The 26221-nt window shown below is 36.3% G+C and overlaps 1 protein-coding gene across 2 annotated transcripts in view; it reads left to right on the top strand.

Moving 5' to 3' along the window:
* Window positions 1-26221, top strand: part of LOC118274615 (uncharacterized protein CG3556) — a 99456-nt gene that overhangs the window by 68470 nt on the left and 4765 nt on the right. The window contains exons 3-11 of one of the 2 annotated variants that reach the window (XM_035592244.2): window positions 19825-19900; window positions 20222-20421; window positions 21603-21700; window positions 21889-22136; window positions 22438-22598; window positions 22722-22938; window positions 23064-23214; window positions 24642-24853; window positions 24958-26171. In XM_035592244.2, the coding sequence (XP_035448137.1) occupies window positions 19834-19900; window positions 20222-20421; window positions 21603-21700; window positions 21889-22136; window positions 22438-22598; window positions 22722-22938; window positions 23064-23214; window positions 24642-24853; window positions 24958-25019 (1416 nt within the window). In that variant the 5' untranslated portion in view covers window positions 19825-19833 and the 3' untranslated portion in view covers window positions 25020-26171. Of the gene's footprint in view, window positions 1-19824; window positions 19901-20221; window positions 20422-21602; window positions 21701-21888; window positions 22137-22437; window positions 22599-22721; window positions 22939-23063; window positions 23215-24641; window positions 24854-24957; window positions 26172-26221 lie in introns of those variants that run through there. The other variant, XM_050697048.1, reaches the window with a different exon arrangement.

Raw genomic sequence — 26221 nt, 5'->3', positions numbered from 1 at the left:
ATATTTTCGCAACTAGCAAAAATAAATTTGTACAGAACTGTAGTATAAATCTTTTTAAGTAAATACGTAGTAATGTCGGTGGCCGTCTGAGTGTCTGAGTGTACGGTCGGCCACCGGACATTGCTCTCAGCGGCCTACTAGACACTGAAATACAACGCCGACACTTCAACAGGAAATTGCACTTTTGCAATAACTCCTCGCACTATAGAACGATCTTGATACGATTCTATTGTGAGTTAGAAATTCACTTTCAACATTTTATCACTGTTTTGTGAGCTAAGGTTATTTCTTCTTTCACCTGTGTCTTTTATTATTAGATACGTAATATACTAGTAGTGATAAAGCAAATAGTAGAATTGATTAGCTGAAGGTATTATGCATAGAATTGATAAGAGACATATATAATATTATGGATATTTGTTATAAACATTTATTATGTTTGTATTATAAGTATATGTATATAAGATACTTATAAAACTTAATGAAATATCAATAAGTAAACGTAGGTATCTTTAAAGAAGAAAGGAACCTCTTACTTCGTTATAACAATATAAGTAGGTACTTTCTAATATAAGTAGGCACATTGAAGATTCGAAGAGCTTACTACAACCCTACAACTTAGCATAATTTTATTTAAATTGTGTATTAAAATAAAAAGGTATACAGGACAAAAACCTAATAACAACGAGGCAGCGTTTAAAAGAAACTGTGTTTGTACATAATATCATATGTAATCCACAACATGTGTACTAGGATTACATAAGCTTAGGAAGATATTACGAAGCCCTAAGCCCACAGATATAGAAACAATAGGGTATTACTGGCACACTGTTTATTGTTGCCACAGTGTTGTTTTCATAAGCTTTCTGAACTGAATTTCGTCAAGGTTGGTTTGTTCTTGGTATGAAACATTAATGAAGTATGATGCAGAATTAGGTTTCATGAAAACTGACATGTTTATGCCTTAAAATTAAGATAAATATACCCTCTTTTCTCAAACGAGTAATTTCTTATGTAGGTAGATAACGTAAGCAAGTTACTCCATGGGCTACTAAAAATAAGGGTATCATATTCAATCCCTGTTTTGAGTTTAGTAGTGTATCAAAAGTCATTGCAAATGCTAAAATATTACTCAGTGCATGGAAATAAACTAGTTCCTCACATGAGACTCATAAACTCTCGAAAAATACTTACCCCAAAGGCACAATAAACTTTGATACTACCTGGTACTAGGATAGCAGACAACTTAAAGAGATTTACATTTTGTTTTGAAATTCTTTTCAGCTATCATAAAATGAATAGATCTCAACGTCAAATATTTGCTCATAAAATCATACTAAGATTGACTTTCGCCGTATTTTTATAACGGAACTTTATGAAATGATATTATCTTGGAAAATAATATCTATAGATCGTACAGGAATTGTGTTTCTTCTATTATACCTAACAAAACATAACAGGATGGGAAACAATACTCCTATTAAAATACCGATTCATGATAACTTTACCGAGTATGAGCGACTTCAACAACTATTGGATATTTTAGTAACAGTGCTTCGTCTATTAGTGAGAATATGCAAACTAGTGTTCCTAGTACATTACAGTTAACTACATTAAACCCTCAACACCTCTCACTGCTAGTTTCCTGGTACCGAGAGGCAACAATAGTTTAAATTCTAAGTAGTCGCGAGACGCGATCGAGTCCCGGCGCAGTGTAAACACTCGACTCTCGACTTGAAGTTAGAGAGCCAATTCACATATTAGGCGAAGATTAAGTGGATAATACATTTAACAATGTATGCTGTTGTTTATCTTACTTCTATGAGTTTAACTATGAAGTAAATAAATACAAAGAGGAGATGTCATAACTGGATTTCTTTTTAACATAATGCGTGACACTTTACGGGAGCGCGAGACGTTACAAACCACGCCCATCTCTATTTTCTAACATACATGCAATACCATACTATAAAAACTTTGCTAATAATCCACATTATAATATGCCTTTTTCTTCGCGCTTATAACCTATCTACACCTTTTTACTTATAATATCATTGGACAGGGCTGATTTGTTTTGTCACAGTTCACAATCACATTATGGCATCTCTTTTTTTTACTTGTTTCATGAGTTTAACTTGGTGTTTTAATTTAAATACAGTGAAATGTGATTGTAATAACATCACCCATCGCGTCTTTAAATCACAGAAAGTGAAATTAATGAAGAAGTCTTCGTCAACAATGTTTTTTTTCGGTAGAATAGAATTTCAACCACAATATCTCCTTCATTCTTAAATAAAAATATCTATATCAAAACGCAAACTACAAATTCAAATCGCGTAATGAAAATCGAAAAGTGATTTCGTCGACATTTTCCGAGCTTTGGGCAGCAGATAGAATATCAAATGATTGAAAACTAGCTAAAATATTAATGTACATTTCTGATACGAGGTTGGGAACTCATTCCAACGTAATTCAGACTAGACCGAAAGGATATTTAAATCTGTAAAGGTATTAAATATTAAGTACGGAGTCGTGAGAACGCTCACTCGATTTCTAATCGAATATTGATTTCGTGCAACCGTACACCTATTTCACTGTCACGAGCGCTTCTGTTTCTAATGGCGTATTTAAATACGAGTTTAGATTTAGTTATATTTATAGCGATACAGATTTCATATGAATACAATTTTAAAACACTACTTCTTATTTAATCACGTCAAAACGGTTTAAGGGATCGAGATGAAATTTGGATCAGGGGTAGATTATGGTTTATAATAACGTATAGGCTACATTTTATAAGGGAACGCAGTCGACGACACGGGTAAGAGCTAGTACGACTCAATTAAAAGTAATACTGTTTAATGACAAACATTAAATTTACCTACTCCTTATCGTCCTACTACAAATATCGACATCAAACATTAATGAACTAAAATTTTCCTCTTTCCAAAAATACCTACTACTCGTATTTATTTTATTTTCATTTCAAATTAAAGATTTATAGCGGGATCTTACCTTGACCCGTTAAAGTTCGGTATGAATAAATAACTGGCCATCGATTTTGTCCGGTCAATTCAGTGTGGTCCACAACACGACTGGGAAATTGATTCTGGGTGACTGCAATCTATCGTGTGTGTAGGTCCCAGACACCTATAGGGTAGAAATTGTAAAATATTGATATAGAGTTGACTGACATCTCTTACCTACTGAGTGAAAGGAGAATAACGTTAGTACATACTGATTGGTTTTTCAATCGCCGAAGAAGTAGATATGTGATAGTCATTTATGTGTCCCGTGTAGGAGAAACTCCATTGTCGTCTTACCTAGATGTCGATGACAGATTCCATATACATTTCCGTGCATTTCATTACAAAGAAATTGTCTACCAACTGAAAACCTTACTGACACTAACATCCAACTTATAACTGAATCCGAAACTTCTTGGTATGCAGTCGCACTTGTGGCCACTTGGCCAACAAGACAGTGAATACAAAATATATTTCGTTTAAAATCATAAAGTATGGAATAGGACAGCATATTCCAAAGAGATTTATTTTAAAGAAGCCAAGTTTAACATATTGAAGGCGTATTTATTATAATACGTGCAGCCGATACACATCGGTAGTTTTGAAGGCAAGACTAAGTTTGTGTTGCTTGCAATATGAACTTAGAAGTAACTTTAGTACATGAGCACTTTGCGTTTTAAAGATAAACCTCTGCTGCTGTTATGAGTTCCTGGTACCTTATATAAACTAAATCAACATATCAATCATTACTAAAATAACATGTTCTTCCGTAGATTCTAAAAAAATATTAAAAGACATCAGTTTTTATCCTACCAAGTAGAAATAAACCTCGTTACCATTTTTCCTTATTTATTCAATACATGTATAGAAAATTCTTCATCCGACGAGCTCAAATTATTTCTTTACATGTCAAATCTCGTTTCGTTCGAAAATAGAGAATTAAATGTCTGCGTAGGTACTGCTACCCTGGTACCTACAAAGCTTATTTTTTTAATATCGTCTTGTTTGCCAAAGGACATTGATTGATCGGCGCGCGAATGGATTCTTTATAATCGGTCATGGTGAAACGATTCCTTTTTTGAATTGTCGTCGGATTTTTATTTTGATCCGATATTTTTATTTTCTTTTCCGCTTAGTAAAATAACCTCATGTATAAGTACGTGTACACTTACATATTTAGGCCATCGTTTTTGTTATTATAGATTTAAGAACTATTTATTTTTAGAGGTAACAAGCATTAACTACAATTTCTAGCTACATCATCTACTTTCTTCACAAAGCACAATTTATAATATTAGTAGAATATCAAGCAAGCACAAACTGACCATTATACTTGTACATACATTTATCTGTGTGAGAACCGCTGCGCCTGGATCAACGTTACCAGGATATCATGAAAGGAAAACAAACAGATAATGGGACGCAGAGATCCATCACGTACACAGATTGTATCCCAAACACATGCCGACTATGTTTACTTTGATAGGTTACTTTAGATAATAATTTAAACATTGAAAAAAAAATTTTAACTATTAATTCTTAACTGTTTCTCTGTTGGATGGTCATGATCGTCATCAGATATCTCATTTTGCCATTAACCATCATCACACACCAATCCAAAATCATCTACAGGTATAAAAAAATGCCATCAGATCAGTCCCAAAATTAATTTCCAACAGACCACTTATCCATGCGTACAGCGCGTCACGTTCCGCGCGCGTCTCAAAGAGCCATCAGACCACCACAGATGGGGACCAGTAGGGCTGATGGCTGATACGGAACTGCGGACTACCTAGCGGGTTTACCGGGGCTCCGGCTCGAAAAGCAGGAGTAGGAACGGGGTAGTTTTTAGTCACTAAGAGTCTGATATTCCCTCTCGCCTCGCCCAAGGACATTGGATGATTTTCCGCCCTTAAAGAATAATAATAAAGAAACAGACCACTTATAGTCCAAAAAGACATAAAGAAAACCCCAGAAAAAAAAATTACTTACAAAGTAAGAACACACGTTTTTCATATCCAATACTTTGTTAAAGTTTTCCAAGAGTTCGTTACAATTGTTTAACGTACAATGTCGTAAACCGGGCGTCATCTAAACTTGTTTCACGAAACTCCATTAAAACTTGACTCGACTACACACTCGCAGGCACTCTTTTCGAATTCTTCGTACGAAGTTTAGTACGCTAGGATAATGCTCGTGTTATTACTGTACTAGGTCTTTACGTACCGCGGCTGTGTTATGGAGATAAACGTCGTATAGCTAAGTTTTATCAAAGTCTGTTCAGTGGTTTTGGCATTTAAAGGTAACAAATGTCAATTTTTTTTTTTTTTGAGAGGGAAAATCATCGTATTTCTTTTCCCGTCGCGTCGTGGATGAGGCGAGAGGAAGTGTCAGACTCTTATTGACTAAAAACTACCCCGTTCCTTCTCCTGCTTTTCGATCTTCGACTCCTAGCGGCTCCTACAGACTAAAGGTACTGTCAGACGTGCTCAATAAAAGCATACTTATAAGCTTGCTAAAAATTAGCGTGCTCTGCAAACTGTTCACATTTGCCAGCAATACGCATGCTTGTTTTTAGCATACTCCTAAATAGGCATGCTCAAAGCAGACGTGCTATTTGGCATCAGGATCTCGGCCAAAATGGATGTACAAGTATATAGCGACAGTGCTATCCGTACAGAACTTAATAAAGATAGCATGCTAATAAGCAAACCTGTTCAGACGTGCTCGGAGCACGCCCCCCCCCTACCCGCGCCTCAGGTAGCATGCTCGAAAATCAAACGTTGTTTGATTTTTGAGCACGCTCTAAATAAGCATGCTCATTACATTACACACGTGCTACTAATGAGCACTTGCTCAATAAAAGCATGCTTTCGTGCTAGTAGGTAATGAGCACGTCTGACCGTACCTTAATACCACTCTGTTTCTTCTCCTGCTAGAGCTGAAGTGTGTTGCTTGTTAATATTGACATGTTGCTTGTTAATAGCAACATCAATTATATGGAACATGAATGAGACACTGACATATTAGTACATAGACAATAATCGTTTTCTTTTTTACTCATCTTATTCTAGTCTCGTATAGTCGTAATCTTAATTAATAACAAAAATTGAAGAGTTATAGATATGTGAAACCATTTTCTTACTTCTTTTCGTAAAAGAGGTTTTAATAAATGAACTTTTATTACTTACATATCGTGATGTAAACACGTGTGAGTACTTTATTACAGTTGTTCGGTAACATTTTTGTGAAGTTTCCAACTTTCTATTCTATCGTGACGGGACGATTTGTTTGCACATAATATAATAATATTCGAGCTCCGTAATACTCACCTTGTTTGTCGCTATCAAACTTGGTTTTATTGTGTTTGATCACAAAAACGAAGGATTTTTATGACTAAGATGATAGATGCAAATGCGTACTGAATTATCTTATTGATTAGTTTAGATTTTTCGGATCCGAGATCAATAGTGTAGTGAAATAATAGCGCGATCGGCGCTCTGATTGACTGGTTTATTCGAGTCTGCTAATCAGGGCGCCGACTCTTTTCGATTACTATAAACGTTAAGCAAAGTCGTACCAGGGGTGCAGAAAGATACCTATATAGAAATAAAAAGGAAATATAAAAAAACTTACTAGAAAAGAAAATCCCATCAATTTTAACCTTATGTTACTAAGCTTTAAAAAGGACACAAAACTTTTAAAGCGACTAAACTAGGAAGGCACAAACTTCTAAGTGGGTATAGACTTCTAAATTATAAACTACCAGGATTGCAGGACGGTAGAGGAGTACCTAAGTTAGGCAGTGTTTTAGATAAGGTAGCTCGCACGTGAGACGGTGTTTACGTGACGTATATGTTAATGTATTTATGAAGTCAACGTTACACTGAAACTCGAAACTGTGAAAGTTTCAGGCGTGACCAGTTTGTTTTAAAGGTCAGCCCTGTACCTATGTCTTGTTGTTTAACTGTGAATTTGTGTTTCTTTTTAATGTAAAATGAGAACATTTTAGCAATTGTTAACAGATTTCGTAATCTATTAGATTGTAAGGGTAAAACAAACAGAATTCTTATAATTACTGCTTAGCTCTCACAACAACGAACATGAAGGTATAATAAGAACGCTCTTAGAAATAAAAAAAAATCAAAACAAACCTCCCGAGAAACGATTAACCAAAAAGAAAAACAGGGACCGCGGCCGCGCAAACAAAAAAAAAAAGAAAAAATCATAAACAACACACAATAGTGTTGTCCATTCTGTGTTGATGACGTTCCATTCCGCTTTCTCGCCACAATTCAGAGCAGAGGTCTCGACACATTGCAATGCCGAGATAAAAAAACATACAAAGTATTATATTTTTTTACAAAATAACCCAGAAGGGCCCGAGGCTTATCACGATTTATTTTTTCTCTTTCCACGATAGAACCAAAATGGCGGCTTGTTTGCTTATCAAAATTGGACGAGATGAACACTATGAATATGTTAATATTTATACCTCCAGATATTTCGTATGTGAATGTTTAAATTTTATTTTAGAAAATGGGATTGATATTTAAAAATATATTTGTTTGCGTTGGAAAGTGATCTCAAAGCTTTGACATGTTCGGTCTAGTTAGTTATTCAGAGCCTGAAATACCTCTGATATTTTAAGTGATTCTCTTTATCAAAAATTAAATACAGGCGTTGAAACAGCCAACAAACGAAAGTAAATAAAAACTCGTAGCTTTCTAAAATAAGTGAAGAAAAAATATTTAGCGCCAAGAGAGATATTCGATTCCATTTTCCATTATTTTCGGCCAAGTTCCCCCTCCGATGGGCAGACGCCTTAGCAATCCTTTTTGCGCAGACAACTTTACGACGCGACCAGATAAGCTGCAAGATCACTATTCCGCCATATTTGGAACGTAAACTTATGTTATAAGGGTATATATTTTTTTATTTTCTAGGCATGTATTTTAGGTTTTAAGCTGGGAAGAGAGATTGTTCATTGCAAATTGCAAGTATAGATGTCATTTAAATGAAAATAAAACACACCAAACTTCACTTTATCTGCTAACCTAGTAGTAACATTTTACTGGCCACCATATTTTCTGACCGTTTACGTAATTTAGTAGAGTATAGACAACGCACGATTTATGCGGCTTTAGTTTAATCTGATTGCGAACGACCGTTCCAAATACGAAATTTAAAAAAAAGTTTACATTCCATTTTGTATTGCGACAGTAGCAAATCCATCTAGATTTGAATAAATTCGAATTTAGAATACAAAATCCGTTAAAAAATTGATATTGCAAAGGCAATTGAAAACAGAAGATAGTATAATTCCCTTAATGGAGTAATAGAGAACCGTATCTTAATGGCGTCGGTCTTAGAATAAATTCTAAAATACGTAGAATAGAGATATCTACTCAATTAGGCAATATTTGTCTTGATTACAAGATGATAAGACTGACTAAATTTGAACATCATGGCTTTGAATCTCGGAGTGCGAGGTAAAGATTCACAGGTTATGTTATAAAAATGAGTCTCGTGTACCTTATTTAAGGCGAGCCTGCCAAACACCAGCCATGACTCCTGACTCCGTGATACTGCGAGAATTTTAGAAAACGGAAAACACCGAAGCGTCTTTCTCGGTGGCCATAATCACACCTCAAAAAACAAGACAATCTCTTTGATACTAAATAAGTTGCAAGTTCATGAACTAGTTTTAAGTAGGTACTCTTTCTAACCATAGGAGAAATTACCATTATAAACATAAAAACAATATCAACCAACCAGATTTATGGCTAAAGGAAAATATTCCTGTCTTCTGCAATTTTATTGACCGCCAAACACCGTTGTTTGAATAAAACATTAAGTTATAAGCTACCAGGGCACCATACATCGGCAGGTGCTATCTCTTTTATTAGGAAAGTTGTGGCAGAGTTATTGGTACACGAAGGTCAGGTAAACTATTATAACGTTTTCGCGTTTGGAAAAAATATTGGGTCATACTAGACATGATCGGGAATTCTATTGTTTTTTTGGCTGTTTATTCAATTTCCTCCCTATTTTGTAGTTGAGTGAATATCAAATGTGTGGTAAGTAAAATACGATATTATGTGTATCTACGCTCATAATCATAGTCCATTATCATCAATCACTCGTTTTCTATTAAACAGTCGCCTCCATTCTCCAATGGCTAGCCATGTGTAGTATAGTGCAGTTACTTTTATTAATTAGTTACTAAATCAGTCATTTTTAGTATTAATTTGAAATGTAGGTACATATCTAATAATTTATTGTCAAAAAGGTAACACGAGCTATCATTTTATATATATAACTAGCCAATCCGGCAAACGTTGTTTTGCCTTATAAATTATTTTTTAATGCCGCATTACAAAAAAATAAAACAAACAAAAAAAAATTCGCCAAAAAAATAAAAATAATATTTAAGAGTGAACAACCCTTGTCACATAGGGATATGGGAAATAGATAGTAGCCGATTCTCAGACCTACTGAATACGCATAGGTATAAGTTTAGGTAAAAATCGGTAAAGCCGTTTCGGAGGAGTACGGTAACTAACATTGTGATATGGAAATTTTATATATTAGATAATATCATAAAACAATTTTCCTAAGCAACCATTATTTTTAATTCAAATTCAAATATATTTTTTTACTGTAGCAACATCTGGCTGTCTAGCCGCGCATAAAGCTGCGTTCACATGGGATTTAAAAGCGCAGGCTATAGCCAATTTTCATTAGAGGTGTCATCCTGGCTGAATGTCATTGTAGCTGTGCTCGCGACACACATTTCCCTTGAGAGTTCCCGCTGCGTATTTTCTACGTAATATCAACTGTAATACCGACATATTTTATGTGTACTACGTAAATTCGAAAAAAAAATGGTTCTAAAAAGTATTAAAATTGTTTTTATTTATTTATGTATTATGTACGTAGGAAAAAGTGTGTATGTATCTTTATAAGTCGTATGTATTCTACATAGAATAAAAGTACTCGTATGTATCTATAACCCGAAATGCTTTTTTCTAAACATCAAACTGGTTTGTACTGTTATAATTGAAATCTTGAAATTAATTTCTAAATCAAATCAATTTAATTTTAACATAGCAAGTAACACCTCAATTTCAACGTGTAAATCAAGACCTATATCGTTAAAATGGGTCGCGAGTTCCTTATCAAAGGAAGGTGAAGAAAATCCACTTACTACCGCACTTCAAGAAAAAAGGTTCTTTTAATCTTCAGTGCGATTAAGGACCGTTATCAGATCAAAGGAAGTTCTAATTTGTATTCTAATGACAAGACTATTAAGCATCAATTTACCTGATAACAGTTGCGATAATCGTGAATTTGTAAGGAAACGGGTATTTCGCGGTTTTAGCACGATGCTTAGTATTTAAGGAGGATTGCGAACATTGATAAGAATGCAAGGGCAGTTATTGAGCTGGCCAATAGTTACAAAAAATTTGGCTTCGATAAAAAACATACAATTTGGCATATCAGTTAAGTGATTTATCTGTGACGTAAATATTCTTAACGATTCTACTCACTAAATAAGAATTAAAACATATGATGCATGGGGAATCGTACTAAGATAACATGACGACTAACGGCGCGTTCCAATAAACTACCGATCGGTAAATTTGCTTACGAGCCGTAGAATTTTGACATAAGCTCCATACAAAATGTGTCAAAATTCTACGGGTCGTAAGCAAATTTACCGATCGGTAGTTTATTGAACGCGCCGTAAGAACACCAGTTAATCAATCACCAGATACCAAGCGAATGATGCGATGCTATATTTTAATTGGACCAAGCTCCCTTCATAAATCCTCGTCAGTAGATTAATAGCAAAATTGTAACCGTATCCTCTCTATTTATCTGAACTCCTAGTACACTGTTAGTAATTTGTAATAAATCACGAAACTGACAAATTTAGTTATGTAAGGATGTGTTTAGTTTGGTCGACGGTATCTTATGTTACAATAGGCGCCGCGTTATTATTAGTTTTGATCGTATCTCCCTAGACTGAAAATTAGGCACAATAATCTAATTTTCTAACTAAGATCTTTATAGAGCTGATACATTTATATTATTACTGTAGTCATTCTAAAATAACTTTCTATTAATTTCGTCAAAAATAGCATTGACCTAAAATAGAAAAATTTAATTTAAAATTTTCTTTACCACTTTTATCATATTTACGATTTTCTTCGGCTCTCCGTCAAAACGGGATAAGCAGCTTTCGTTCACTTCTGAGAAAATATGGGAAAGGAGTTTCATATATTTCCTTTGATATTCAGGATTAGAGCGTCGGTAAACTCGCATGATGTGTGCCAACAATGGTAGGGTGGCGAGGTAAAAATGTAAATTGTACCTCGCATTTGAAAGCTCGGCCGACGTTGCTCTTATGCATATTTTACATCGTATCATGTGTCGATAAGCAAATTTGCATGTGTTAACGTTAGGGAAGAGATCTTTATCTTTATGTGCGCCTGGTAGAATTTTTAACGTACGTTGAAATAACAAAAGTACTCTCGTTAAGCGGTTTTACAGAGGAGATTATTTTTTTAAGTCTTTTTTGTTTAAACGTTGATGGGAAGGTGTTTTAAATTCTAATAGCTGTTATTACCAGCTTTAGAAAATTGTTATCGTTCACGGTGATGGCGCCATGAATCGATACGTACTGTATAAACGTTTTAGATAAAATAAACGGGGCTATTTAAGATGATTAGAATTTAGATATTGAATAACATTAACAAAACGTTGCTTTGATGAAACGGCAACTAAAAATAACTCGTATGTACATTTAACAAATCATAGTTCCACGTCTTGTCTGTACTCAGCTTTATCCAACTATTGTGAAATATTCGCAGAAAAGTATTGTTCATTTTTCGACACCACTCACAGTATTGTTCTATCATATTTCCAAATTGTAATCTCCCGTTGGGCGTAGTTTTGACGCTTGAATATTTTAGTCCAGCCGTCCGTCTCAGTACCTACCTATCAGTGTTTCAACGAAAGTTGTAAATGGCATAACATTTCTCATTTTAATTGCCACTTCGAGTGCTATTAGTTTTGATGAAAGTCCTCCCTTAAAATTGCGTAAATTAACGTTGAAAGTCTAATAGGTAAGCTGCGACTTCTGAGTGGTTGAAACAAAATTCTAAGGACGTCTGCCGTAGCCAAGATTACAGTCTTTTATCCTCAGGTTTTGACGATTAAGATTATATTTTAATACCTTTTAAACATTAAATTGTTTATCTTATTCATGACGTTAAGCAAAGCTATATAAACGGAACAACGATGAAAATAAGTTTTTATTTCCTTACTAAAACCTAACGCTTTTTAATCCCTAAAAATTCTAACTTTTTCTCACTTTTCGCTAGATAATGTTATGAATCCCATGTAATAACAGGTGGGCTAACTAATTCCATACTCTGGGTACAAGTCCAGACGCTATAAAACCCGAAAAATCCAATCCAGTAATCAATCTTACGCCTAACTCGGGAGTCGACCCTTTACACGATGGTGGTACTCAAAACTCGACCAAAGAGAGTCGTGAGGGTGTGAAAGTACCAGGTATACATAACTTCATAAGACATTTATGTATGTTACCCTACATCACCAATAAAATAGTGCAGGTAAACGTTACCAATCCGCTGATGTAAGGAATCCTTTAGTCTTCACACACATGACAGGGTAAAGGGTAACGCTGTTACCAAATCGGAGACGACATATTACCCTTTCAATACAACCTATTTTGTAAAAAGACTGCCTCGTTGGCCGAGTGGTCGCAAGTGCGACTGCCGGACAAGGGGTCTCAAAGTATTACTGGGCTTTTTTCGGATTTTCGAAAATTTCTCAGTAGTAGCACGGAGTCTGGAAATGTGCCCGGTATATGGCATTAGGCTCACCACCTATTACATGGGACTTACAATATAAAATGTGAAAAGTGGGTGTACATTGTACAGTGGCATTACGTGCCATAATGTGCACCTCTCCTACCCCTTCGGGGATAAAAGGCATGACGATATGTATGTATGCAATATGTAATATCAAAATGTATCAGCACTTATCTAAACCTTAATAACCTTCTCGGTTAAGTGTGGAGGAAATTAGAGCATTTTTTTTGTTCAGGGGGTCCACCAGTGAACTGTCACGGGTTGTAGACATTTTAAAAATATACATAAGGTAAAACGCCATTTGTCTCAGCTTAAAGCAGTGAAATCACTGAAGTTATTAAATTCGGGATGTTTATGTAGCTGCGTGGGCGGGAAGTATCATCTCTTATTGTAAATGTTCATTTATATACCAGCCATTTATCTTGGCCAAATATTCCTTCGTTACTTTAAAACATTTATTTAACAAACTTCAGGTAAACTCATTGACTAAACTCTTTGGTTATTAAATGTACTATGAATAGAAAACTCTGCTTCATTCTGGCATCTTCAACTTTAGTTTATTTGTAAATAGGAACTTATCGTCACGCCTTTTATCCCTGAAGGTGTAGGTAAAGGTGCACATTACGGCACGTAATACCACTGCGCACCCACTTTTCACCATTTGTGTTTAAAGTTCCATGTAATTGGGGTGAGCCTATTGCCATATATACTGGGCACAGTTTCAGACTCCGTGCTATTACTGAGAAATTTTCTTGAAACCAAAAAAAGCCCAGTATTACTTTGCCCGACCCGGGAATCGAACCCGAGACCCCTTGTCCTACAGTCGCACTTGCGACCACTCGACCAACGAGGCAGTCTATTAACCTAACTAGGTACATACAGGTATCTAATAATCTCATAACATCGACAAAGAAATAAAATGTTAAACTAATTTCCCTAGAGAAAAAAATTATAAGAATCACAAATCCAACTTCAAACGAAACATATAAAAAAATAAACTGAAAAATCGTCTAAGAGTCCCCTTAGTCGATTTTCCGCGACTCTTAACGCCAAAACGGCCGTAGAGCATAAAATTAAGCACGTAAATATAGCAACGTGTAGTAGGTGCGCAAGTAAATGGATATTTCGAGCGTTTCACGGGCGGGTGCGTGGACGCCTCTTCAATTAGCGCAGTAGACGGAAAATTAGCTCTCGTCACCTAAATGCACACCTGCGACGCTTCTGCGCGACAAACCGAAATAAAACAACCTTTGATATATCACGCAATAATCCCACGAACCTATCTAGTTTCCCCATAAAAAATTGAGCACGTCTCGACAAAGTTCTAGGAAAGAATTTTGCTCCGCCTAACTTATACGTTAATTACATTGCGTGAAGATGTTTCTTTTTATTCTTAGCTAATGTAATTAACAGTTCTAAGGATTTCCTCGAGACTCATCAAACTTAATTGTTCTTCTATGTATAACTGACCTTCGTTATAGGAGAGTTTTGTTTCCGTTTAAGCCAAACAAATAATCTTATTGGTCAGACAGTGCGGTCGTTGCCTGAACGATATTTAGGAAACTTCTGCAAGAACTAAGCTCTTACAAACCGGGGCTTAATATCCTGTTCTAAATTAAAACGCCTACTTTTCGCAAAGTACGCCCTCATTATTCAAATGTTTTTCTTTCTCTTCCAAGTGAGAAAAAGATCTACAATATCCATTCTTCATCTCACGAGGTACTAGGATCGCAGCACTTCTGAAGAGCTCCATCAATCAAGCGTCAGATCAGACACGGATCGTTGCGCGACGTACAGTAGATAAATTGTCTCAGTTACACACACAAATATTACGGAGTTGAGTTATATTATGACTTAAAACAAACGATTTCGTTTTGATTCTTGATGTATGAGGAAAGAGAATGATTGCTGTAATGTACAGGTTGTTCGGATTTTGTAATAAATCAGAACAAGTATATTAGGCTTATGTTCTCAGAGATGTGAGACATTTACTGAAATGGGTTTGAATCATTGAATAGAATTATGTACACCTAATACATAATTACAATTGTAATTAATTAAACGAAAGCAGAAAGCCTTATAGATACTGATAAATGCATAAAAGCGTATCTTGCAACACAAGTTAGAGAAAAACCATGGATTGACTACATAGTCAAACCATTGGTGCTTATTTACGATCTTTTTCTAGAATAGCATCAAGCATGGTACACAATACTTTTCAAAAGCTTCATTTTTCTTACTTAAGTATACCTAGTTCTTATTTAAAAATGGTTCAAATATCGATAGTAAAATATAAAAAGTAAGATGATAAAAACATCAAGCTGTATGCTCGCGAGGCTCGCGCGAGGACTAGGTAAATGATGTGCGTGCTCATACATATTCAGTACCATCGCACTCACTTACCTCCGTCCTCAGACGCGACACGACGCCATTTTACCTTTTATATTTATTTTCAAGCATTTCGCGTTCTTAAGACAGCCGTGTATCATATTGATTTTTGTTAGGCAGGTACTAGGACTCCATGAATGCGCAGAGTATTAAACCTATTTCTGATTTCATAGATTTGGTGTTCTTATTTTAACTCGGTAATGGGTCGACGTTTTTCACATATTGTATAGTTTTACTCAAATGATATGCGTAGTAGCAGTTTTGATTGTTTTTTCCGTCAAAGTAAAAACAAATAATATAATCATAACCTATTCATTTTTTCGAGAATGTATTCTATTATCAAAACCTATGCACTTTCAGTCAGTTATGTTATTAGTAAACATCCCGATTCCTGCTCAATTAATAAATGAATATGGAAACTACAACACTCCACGTTGTCTTTCGGAAACTACCGATCTACATAATTTAGTCTACAGTACCAATACTGTCCTTAATTTATTTCACTCCACTTCACATCCATACAGACTATACATACATAGGTACATGCAACACCCTCATACATAAAATACATATTTATGTTATCCGCGTTTATTTCACAGCAAATTCTATCACAAAGATAGGGGAGTATTGATTTCATATTATCCTGTTACAAAATAAGCTTTGTAGAATAAATCGTGCAAGGAAATAACAATTTGTTAAATGTAGGCATCGACGGGAAATGTTGCAGAGTCATCTCAACGATTCATGTTTACTTCGCTTTGTATCGAGTATCGATTAACACTTTACACTTTTATCGATTATTCGTTTTGAAAGGAATATTAATCGTTGAAGTTTAGTCCTTATTTTGATAGGAATTAAGTATTATATAAGGTTGCGCTTTATCATTTCAATGATTACTGTTAGCCTAGAGCTAAGGGTAATTAGCTCATTGATAGTTTTTTTACGTACACTATAGAACATTTGTGTAACTAGTAAGTTAGCTTAACCGATGCTTAAAGCATTAACTGCTGAGAGAAAACTGTTGAAGGCAGATCCTTCGCTAAGCGTGAGTCACCAGTGACCGACGTGGCGGTTAACGTGTAATCGTTCATGACCAGTGGTATAGGGATGCTGTGAGTTAGGGTATACAAATTTAAAATCACTTTTACCCGTCGGGATGGGTAATCGAGACATCACACGATATCAAATCAACTTATCGTCGAAATTGGGTACGGCATTTATTTGATTTCTTAAGAAAACAAAAAATAAGTATCCAATATTTTTTTAATTAATCTACAAGGTGGTCATAAAAAATGATCATCACTCCTATTTGTAAATTCTAATTATGTCATCACTCTTGTTTTTAAATTGTAATTATGTTATTATAATAATTTTAAAGTTCTTAACAGTACCAAACACACAGCAGATGTACTCAACATAATGATTTTCATAAAGTTTCCAAATTCAATAGCAGCAAGCAAACTGCCGGCGAGGCAAGCCTCAGCGGACGACTTGCAATTTGAATATCAAATAAATTCTACTGCTGCTCCTTCGAAACTAAACTTTTCAGTTTGCACACCACTCTTTACAACTGTATTCATTATAAGATAGCAGTTCATGTTATACTTGCGAACATGGATATCTTAATATTTGAAATATATTGAAATATTGGATCCATTTCTGTATTCACATATCCGAGATATTTTGTTCGTTTTGTTTCGTCATTAGGATTGTTATTTTAGTCACGAGATCTTTATTTCTAAACTTCTATTATTATACAATGTGATAGGGGTGAGACTTCTAACCCGTTAAGGCTGAGTTCTACATCTAATTTTATGGATAAAAGTCGGGGGTCGAAGGGGTCGAATCCCCTCCCCCTAAAAATATGGCTATTTTTTATTTCTTTTTACTTTTTTTTGATATCAAAGGTTGTATGCGTCGTAGAAACAAAAAAAAAAACGACAAACGGTAGCTAATAACCTTGGCTAACTAATTCATTACTTTTTTCATATGTTTGATAATGTTTTGGTGAGAAAAAAAATCATTTGTGAATTATTTTTGCCGACTCACTCACTATTTTTCAATATTTTCAATTAGGGGTTCAACCCCCCATATTATTTTTTTTGTCGATAAAATTAGATGTAGTACTCAGCCTTAACGGGTTAGAAGTCTCACCCCTATCACATTGTATATACTTTGTACAATGGCGTTACGTGCCGTGATGTGTAGGTTCACCTTTGTCTTCCCCTTTGGGGATAAAAAGCGTGTCGTTGCGAACTGTTCTATTTATACCAATATTCCACTCCTCAAATCAAATCTTACTCTACAAGCGGGGGCGAAAATTACTCTGTCTAACCCACAACAATCTACCTTCCTAGTAATTCACTAGAAATAACAATAACTTAGTTGTGGTTAATGCGCTTACAACTCGACTCAAAGTAATCCGATTTGCGTGATTTTAATTTTATTTCAGTTCATATTCCTAACTTTCCCTGTTCACTGGTAGTATCTGTACACAAAATATATGTTGTAGTGTATAACAGCAATAAGTGTATTCTGATAATTCAATGATGAGTTGAACTTTATTCAAGTTACGGGAACTATAGCTGCTATTTCAATCTCGTAGCGGTTCGTAGACTTGTAGCTCGTAGCGCGTAGCTCGTAGTAGACGTAGCAAACGTAGCAGTTGTGGAAACACAAACGTTTCTTTGATTCATTACATACGTTTTTATATTGGTATCGGTATGCCTTTTCATTATTTTGCAAGGATCGTATACCTCTAAGTCTAATATGTGTTGTCATGTGGTATTGTATGTTTTTTCGTAGCCGCGTAGCATTGACGTAGCACCTACAGGATATCTTCCAATTATTATAAGTAAATGTAATATGTTGAAGTAATAGGTGCCTGAGATGTAAAAAAAATGTGAGGATTTCAAAATATATAATACTAGCTGACCAGGCAAACTTCGTACCACCTCAAATATTGTTTTCTCACCTTTTAAACCTTACCTGGACTTCAACTTTTCAAGACCAAAATTTGTAAAAAATCGGTCCAGCCGTTCTCGAGTTTTAGCGAGACTAATGAACACCAATTAATTTTTATATATATATATAGATTATTTTTTAATTATATTAGGTTGTTTTTTTATTAATCTAACATTCAATATACTACATAATATTTACAACTAATAATAGGTTGTTTAAACAAGTGACGGTTTAAGAAAAACACGAGTGCACCTACTAAATCACAAATACTGATGTTGGTGTCATACTATCCTCATCGAGTCAATTTCCTGCGTTATCTATCACGAATGTCTTGAACCGACAACGTGTTCTATCTAGCGATGGTGGCGCCATCTAAAGTGGCTCTCGATCGTTCCACTTTCGATGTAATTGCGTACTTAGAATATGAGAAATATGGACTTTATTTTCAATTAGAATGACTCTGTATATTTATTGTTATGCAGCTATTGAATTAATTTTATGATTGTGATTACGATGATGAAAATGACCCATCTTTAATATCAGTTAAAACAGTTAAAGGCCGGATATTTTGTCTTCTATTGTACTAAAGAATGTATTTTGATAATGCACCGTGAGATTACAACATTGACTGTTAACTAACTAGGGTTTGTTTATATGCAGTCTAAGGTATCTTTCTGAAGTAATATTTATTGTATAAGAAGTATTCTAAATGTATCTGCCATAGTGAAAGAGATAGCTCTTAAAATTACTCATTATCAATAATTTATACCTACTTATTATTGTATTCTTAGTCAGTAGTAAAGTCGTGGCAGATAATTTTAGAACACCTTATATAACTTAGTTTCAAAAGTATTAGTGGAATCTTTTAAGAAGTTCGCTATTTTAAATCAATTTTCAAGGTGATTGTCGCTTCTTATATAGGGTGTCCCAAAATTAACGCAAGATTTGAATTAAATAGAAAACGCCGTTTTTAGTCTTTTGATAGTTATATTTTTATTGACTCGTAAAGTACATAGGATAGGGTTATATATGAGATAACACATCGGACAAATGACCTCCACGGCTTTGTTGAAATTTGCCATGACCATTCTGCATAAATGTGGCTGAATTTCGTTGATGCAGCGTTGAATCTCCTCCTTTAATGCACAGGTGGTTGAGGGCTTGTTGACATACTTGTGATTTCAAATAACCCCATAAAAAGAAGTCTAATGGTGTTAAATCACACGATCTAAGAGGCCAATTTTGATCACCGAAACGAGAGAGTACACGACCTGGAAATGTCTTTAAAATATTTTTTAATAATGAAGACACGTTGTTCTATCGTGTAACGCTCCATTTTTAATAACCCTATACTGTTAGCTGTCAAATTACTTTTTTTTCAGGGTTGCCAACCCTTCACTGCACAAATGGGAGCAAATTCAAATCTTGCGTTAATTTGGGACACCCGTTACTTGTGAAAACAATAATCAAGATCAAGTGTTATACCGTTAGACGAGTGTTTTTGGTATTTGTTAAGTTGTTGTTCTCTCTTGTTACAGATCTCCGCCATGGGTCAGCGTTACTTAATTACTTTATGTGCTCTGATGCTCGCCTCGATGGGCTACTGTCAAACTGGTGAGTTACTGACTTTTTATTTATTGTACAATTTTCAAAAAGTCTTACTCAGGTTATGTCGAAGATAAAAACTTTTTAAAAGAAACAAAACAATTATGACCATTTTTATCCAGATACTTTTCCTTTTCCTTCATGTATATTTATGTAAAAATATCATAATATTAATACGCCTCTTTTTTCTCCAAATATTAACTCGTCAACCAAGATGAATTTCAATTAAAAATAAAAAGAGAGGTTCTCAATTCGTCGGAATAGTTGTAAAAAATACTATTAGGGCGTCAGATCCAAAAAGGTGTATTCTTACAAATATGTGCGTTCCAGAAACGGAGCCGCCAACGACTGTGACGACTAAGGCTCCGACTACCACCACTGTGGTTACATCCACCACCACCACGACTTGGGAGACGGAGACCCTGAATGAGGGCCAGGCGATACAGAAGGCGCTACAGTATCTGCTGCAGCACCGTCAGCCTGACTGGGGCTGGGGTAACGATACCCACCATGTTATGCTGACACTGCAGGTAATTATTACATTATCATTATCAAATGGAAGAAAGTTCACTGCTGGTACCTCTACCATGAGTTTGAAGCGATAGTATTTGTCGGTAGTCGCTAGCGACGACATAAATTTTTTGTATAGCGAATTTAACAACGCCTCTACCGATCACCTGTGGAACAAAAATTTGCCATACAAAACATTTACGTCGTCGCTAGCGACTATCGACAAATACTATTGCTACAAACTCATGGTAGAAGTTGAGCAAAAGGATACGACAATAAAAACTACGTTTATGGCTTCACCATAAAATTTGCTTGTAACCAAATTGTAACCAAAATCATGAAATAATTTCTGACAAAAACTTAGTTCAATCGAGATATATTCAAGATTGAGATCTGTAATTGAATTCGGCTGTTACAAGTATCTGGACTTTACAATACAAAATACTTTATTTTTATTTTTGCATTTTTAATACCACCTTCAGTTATAACGACGCCAAATGAGTTTTAAGTATTTCTTAAATATGAATGCATTAATCCACCATGATAAGTAATACTAAAAGGGTAACTACCTATAACCATCATGTTGAACCCATTAATTTCTGGCGAATAACCAACTAGGTGTTCAGCAAAGCTCAGAGAACCCATCATAGATACACTTTAGTGTCGCATTGGCATTCGTCTTAATCCAGAGATGTATCGCCTTGCCAATATCTGACTGCTACAACCCTAATAGTTCTTGTGCAGATCAGATAGCGGGATCTTTATTATCCAAGTTAGTTAGACTTAGATATCATTAGTTGTGAGCTTAAGTTCGGCCTACAAATTAATACTCAGCTACGGCAACAGAAAACTATTCAAAGCATCTTACCATTAGGGTAAGACATCTATGGTTCACACCAAATCCTCCGCTGACGTAGCAGTGAACGTCTTACTGCCAATTTCAATAACCGATTTCCAGATCTTAATCTAAAAAGCTTTGGATCGATCTTTATTTTTGGCTGAAACTCTATAGAACTAATGTGAAAAATCGACTCTTAATCTAAAAATTTTGGATTGGGATCAATTATTGAAATCGGCAGCTACCCAAAATTTTAGGTTTGTTTTTTTTTTTTTAATTTTACCAATTTAACTATCTACTATAAATGATATTTAACTGTTTGAATAACTACAACTATAATGTTACGAGTTTTAAAAATTCCAGTTGGCTAATAACACTGGCAAGGAGATTGAGCAGCAGGGGCTGGAGATGCAGCTGTCAGCCAAGCAGATGGAAATCGAGATTCTGCTCATGATGTCCAAGTGAGCCTTCTATAATTAATATACTGTCACAATTTAATAGCAAATTAAAATCAAATGCCCCATTATTAAAAAACCTATCATAAAACAGGGTAATTTAATAATTACCTTTATTATCGAAAAGTATTTTAATATTAATTTTAAAAGTATTAACTCAAGTTTAAATCACAAAAAAACAATTTTATCTCTAGACACCACGAATCTCCTCCTCCTTTGGGGCGCCTCGCTGCATATACCCTGGCCCTCGGAGCTCTCTGCAAGGACCCTCGGTCTTTCCATGGCCGAGACCTGGTGGCTGCCCTCCTGCATCGTGAGCCTCCTCATGACCTTGAGTTCGCCTACGCGACCCTGGCTGCCTGTTCATCAGCAGCCCATGTTCGGCGCCGTCATATTAGGAGGCTCCTGGATATCGCGAACGCTGCTTCTGATCATAGTCTTGGTAAGTCAGAATTTCTTTGATTTTAATAAGGTAAGAAGTAGAAAGATGATTTATTTACTGTCTAAGAAACAACCATACATGACCTGATTGTTCTGACGCCCACCTTCAAACAACACCTCGAGTATCTGGATGCAGTCTTTGATAGACTAGATAAATTGAATCTGCGTGTGAACCGCATGAAAAGTTATTTTGCCTGGATTATATGTTTCAAAATTTTAATAGTACTAAAACCACAACTTTGTTCAGAACTTTTCCTTTGAAAAATGCAAATACTTGACTAATACTTTTCGTACTTTTTCAGATACGATCTCAATGGTGATATTGGCGCTGCGCTGCGTGGTGCAGGACCACCGCCACCGCAGTCTCATCCACTTCGTGCGCCGCCCCATGGCCGGACTCGCGAGGCAACAGCACACTGATGGCAGCTTCGGTACTCTCACCACCACCGCTTTAGCTATTCAGGTACTACTGCTAATAGAATAGGATATTACTAACAATAATGATGTAGACCCTGTCCTGTTAATGTTGAATCCCAATTCATTCCACTTTAAACTGTTAAAAACTTATCAATGTTTTGTTCTACAGGCCTTGGAAGATTCTGAGTCAGGACCCGGCGCACACCAGCACTGGAGTTTCCCCGCGGCGCGCAAGTGGTTGGTGGAGAGGCAGCGAAGTGACGGTGGCTGGGGAGACGTGGCCAGCACTGCTGCAGCTGTGGCCGCTCTCACACCCGCCTCTCTTGCAGCTGTCCGCCCACCACACTGCGCTGACAAACTCCTCGACAGCCGTCACGAACCTTTAGGTGATGAGATTTTTCAAGGAAACTGTTAATCAAACTAATCGCGTCTCGTACTGGACTCTGGACTACCACGTTGATCAAGATTATCAATTCTCTCTAATAAATGTGTTATTTGGCAACGCTTCCAGATAGCAACGGTGGTGATGGCACCCTGAAGCTGGCCTACCAATCCGGCAGCACCAGCAACGAATCCGATGCACGCAACGTATCCTTCACTTACACGCTTTGGGTTGGAACTAACGTCACCGAGACCTACACCCTGCGCATGGTTGCTCCTAGGTAAGTCAAGTGATTAAGTTCTTGTTCATTCTGATATCCTGGTACATTTTTGGATGGACAGAGAATCCATACCAATATTATACATAGAAAATGGTTTGTTTGTCCTTTAATCACGTTTGTCGCAACGGAGCAGTTTATGACATGATTTTTTGTGTGAAGTTAGTCCCACTCCCACTAGAACTCCCACTTTCGTAATCTTGACACTTGGCCTTTTGGTTGGAGATTAGAGTTTATCATACAGCACTACACGGGAGTCCCTCAGGGGTCAGTACTTTCAGCAACGCTCTTTTTGCTGCACATCAACGACCTGCTTAAGCCCGGTATCTTTGGGTATGCAGATGACAGCACAGTTGTTGAAAGGTATGTGTCCGATGCGCGGACTAGCGGAACACAGATCCAGTCTCTAAGAGAATCCATGGTCGAACGGTTGAACTCGTCCTTGAAGGCGGTCTCCGATTGGGGTGACGCCAACTTGGTCAAGTTCAACGCTACCAAAACCCAGGCGTGTCTATTCTCTGCCAAACGGAGTCAATTTCCGCTGGCTCCTACTTTCCGAAATGTATCCGTTCCAATATCGGATCATCTAGAGCTTCTTGGCGTAACTCTATCGCCAACGCTAAACTTTGGCTCTTATATAGAGTCGAAGGCGCATCTGGCTGGTAGGAAGTTGGGTATCCTCTCGAAGGTGAGACGGTACTTCACACCGAAACAACTGCTGAGCCTGTACCAAGCGCAGGTTCGGTCATGTATGGAGTACTGTTCTCACCTTTGGGACGGCTCGGCTAAATGCCAGCTAGATGCGCTCGAACACATTGAAAGGCGTGCCAAGAAGCTCATCAACGATGATGCGCTTGTGGAGGCCCGGCTTCAAAGCCTTGAACACAGGCGCAAGGTCGCAAGCCTTTCCGTTTTTTACCGGATACATTTCGGAGAGTGTGCGGGGGAATTGCACAACTTGATTCCCCCTAGTCCTTTTCATCATCGAACCACAAGACAATCGGCGAGGCGTCACCGCTTCATGGTAGATATCCCACCCACTCGCACGAAGCGCTTCGCTTCAAGCTTCCTTGTGCGAACTGCTAGGGAGTGGAACTCCTTGCCGGAGTCTGTGTTTCCTGATGGGTATAACCTGGGTGTCTTCAAGGCCCGAGTGAATAGGTTGCTTATGGGCAGACGTGCTCCACCGTAGGCCGCATCATCACTTACCATCAGGTGAGATAGCGGTCAAACGTCGTCCCATTAAATGTAAAAAAAAAAAAACTGCTTGCAAATGCCAGTATCCTAGTACTTGCTAATGTTAATTAATGCATTCAATTGATATTTTAAAAGAACTAGGTATTTTGTTTCATGTTCTTGCTTTTTAACCATCCGTATGGAAAAAGAGACACGTTTCACTAATAATATAATATGTTTTATTCTAATTACAGGAACATATCATTCTTCCACGTGATGCAAATGGCGGCAAAGATATTCCCGAAGTTTAAGTTTGAGGCGAGCGAGTGGCCCAACGGTCATTACGTGCACACGATCGGCGGTCACAAGGAGGAACCCATGGGCTACCACTACTGGCTGCTCTACCGTCTGCCCGAGAAGCCTGACCCCGCCAGCCCTCCTGGCAACCAGCTCGTAGCTCCAGTCGGTAAGGAATCACTCTCAACAAAAATATATAATTGTGTTTTTACACAGCATACATTTTTTGTTTGTTCACTAATTAAACATAAATCATTTTTTTTTTCATTTCAGGTGTGGACGACTTATTAGTTGAGGAGGGAGAACATTACCTGTTCTGGTACAAGAAGTTGTAATTTTTTCATTGATAACGCCCCACCAGTTACCATTTTGATTGTATACCTTCTACCATTTTATGATACCTTCGTTCCATCTGTTCATTCTGTTTAATCTGTCTGAAACTTAGAAGTAAGATTCGCAGTCATATAACGTACGTATTTCAATAGGAATAATAGTTTTTAGGAGCATATTTATCAATCGTTGTACCTTTTAATAATGTATTAACTCTGTGTATTTTAAACTTTCACGATTTAGCTGTGGTAAATTTTCTAATGTTACTAGAAAATTTAGGTTTCCTTCGTCATGAGCATACCAAAGATAGACTTTACATTAAGTACTAGTACTCATAAATGGTCCCAATATGACACCCTGGGGAACCCTTACTTTTTCAGTTAATGTGGCCTTTATTATCTGAAGCTGACCACATACGTAGTAGGTCCCATGACGGACATTCCATTCAATGTTTACTTAGTAACGCATTATACATATTTTAGAAACAATCTGTATTCGATAAATTCATAATCAATTAAAATATCATTAGAAAACGTTATCTAAGGTTTCCATATTATACCAATAAAGACACTGTTTTTGTCGGCGATACTTTGCATGTGTTAGTTAGCATGTACGATAGCATTTAGAACAACGTTAAGATTCATGTTAAAAGTAAGCGATTCTCAATTTAAAACTTTTTTAATACCTAAACATCGAGTTAATGGAAAATTGAACGATAGAAATCATATTATTTAGCAGGATATATCTAAGATTGTCAAGTTTTACGAAATATCAATTGTTCTCTTTACAATCGTTTACTCTTAGTACGAGTTTACTTTCCGACTAAAGTAATCGCATCGAGAACGTGTTCGGCACTCTGATTGGCTGGCTCGAACGAACCAACTAATCAGAGCGCCGAACGCGAAACTAAGAGTAGACCATCAGTTCATTGATAAATTGACAAAATGTATGAGAATTTGGTCATATTTCCATAAACTCGGTGTCGATTATAATTCTAGTTATTATATTAACTATACTGTGTAATCTCGGAAACAATAGATTTTAAAACTAATCATTTTAGACGAGACTGAACGCAGTGTTATCTAATTGAAGTGCGTTAGAATAACATTTTTATTGTACTATTGAATGGTTCTTAATAAAGTACGAAAATACAGTAATCTATGGTGTTTTCTTGGTTTGTTATATTTACCTTCCGTATTTTTTTCGT

This window comes from Spodoptera frugiperda, chromosome 11, assembly GCF_023101765.2.
Source record: "Spodoptera frugiperda isolate SF20-4 chromosome 11, AGI-APGP_CSIRO_Sfru_2.0, whole genome shotgun sequence".
Taxonomy (NCBI): Eukaryota; Metazoa; Arthropoda; class Insecta; order Lepidoptera; family Noctuidae; genus Spodoptera; species Spodoptera frugiperda.
Note: the sequence above shows the minus strand (reverse complement) of the source record. Positions and strands in the feature narration are given on the sequence as shown.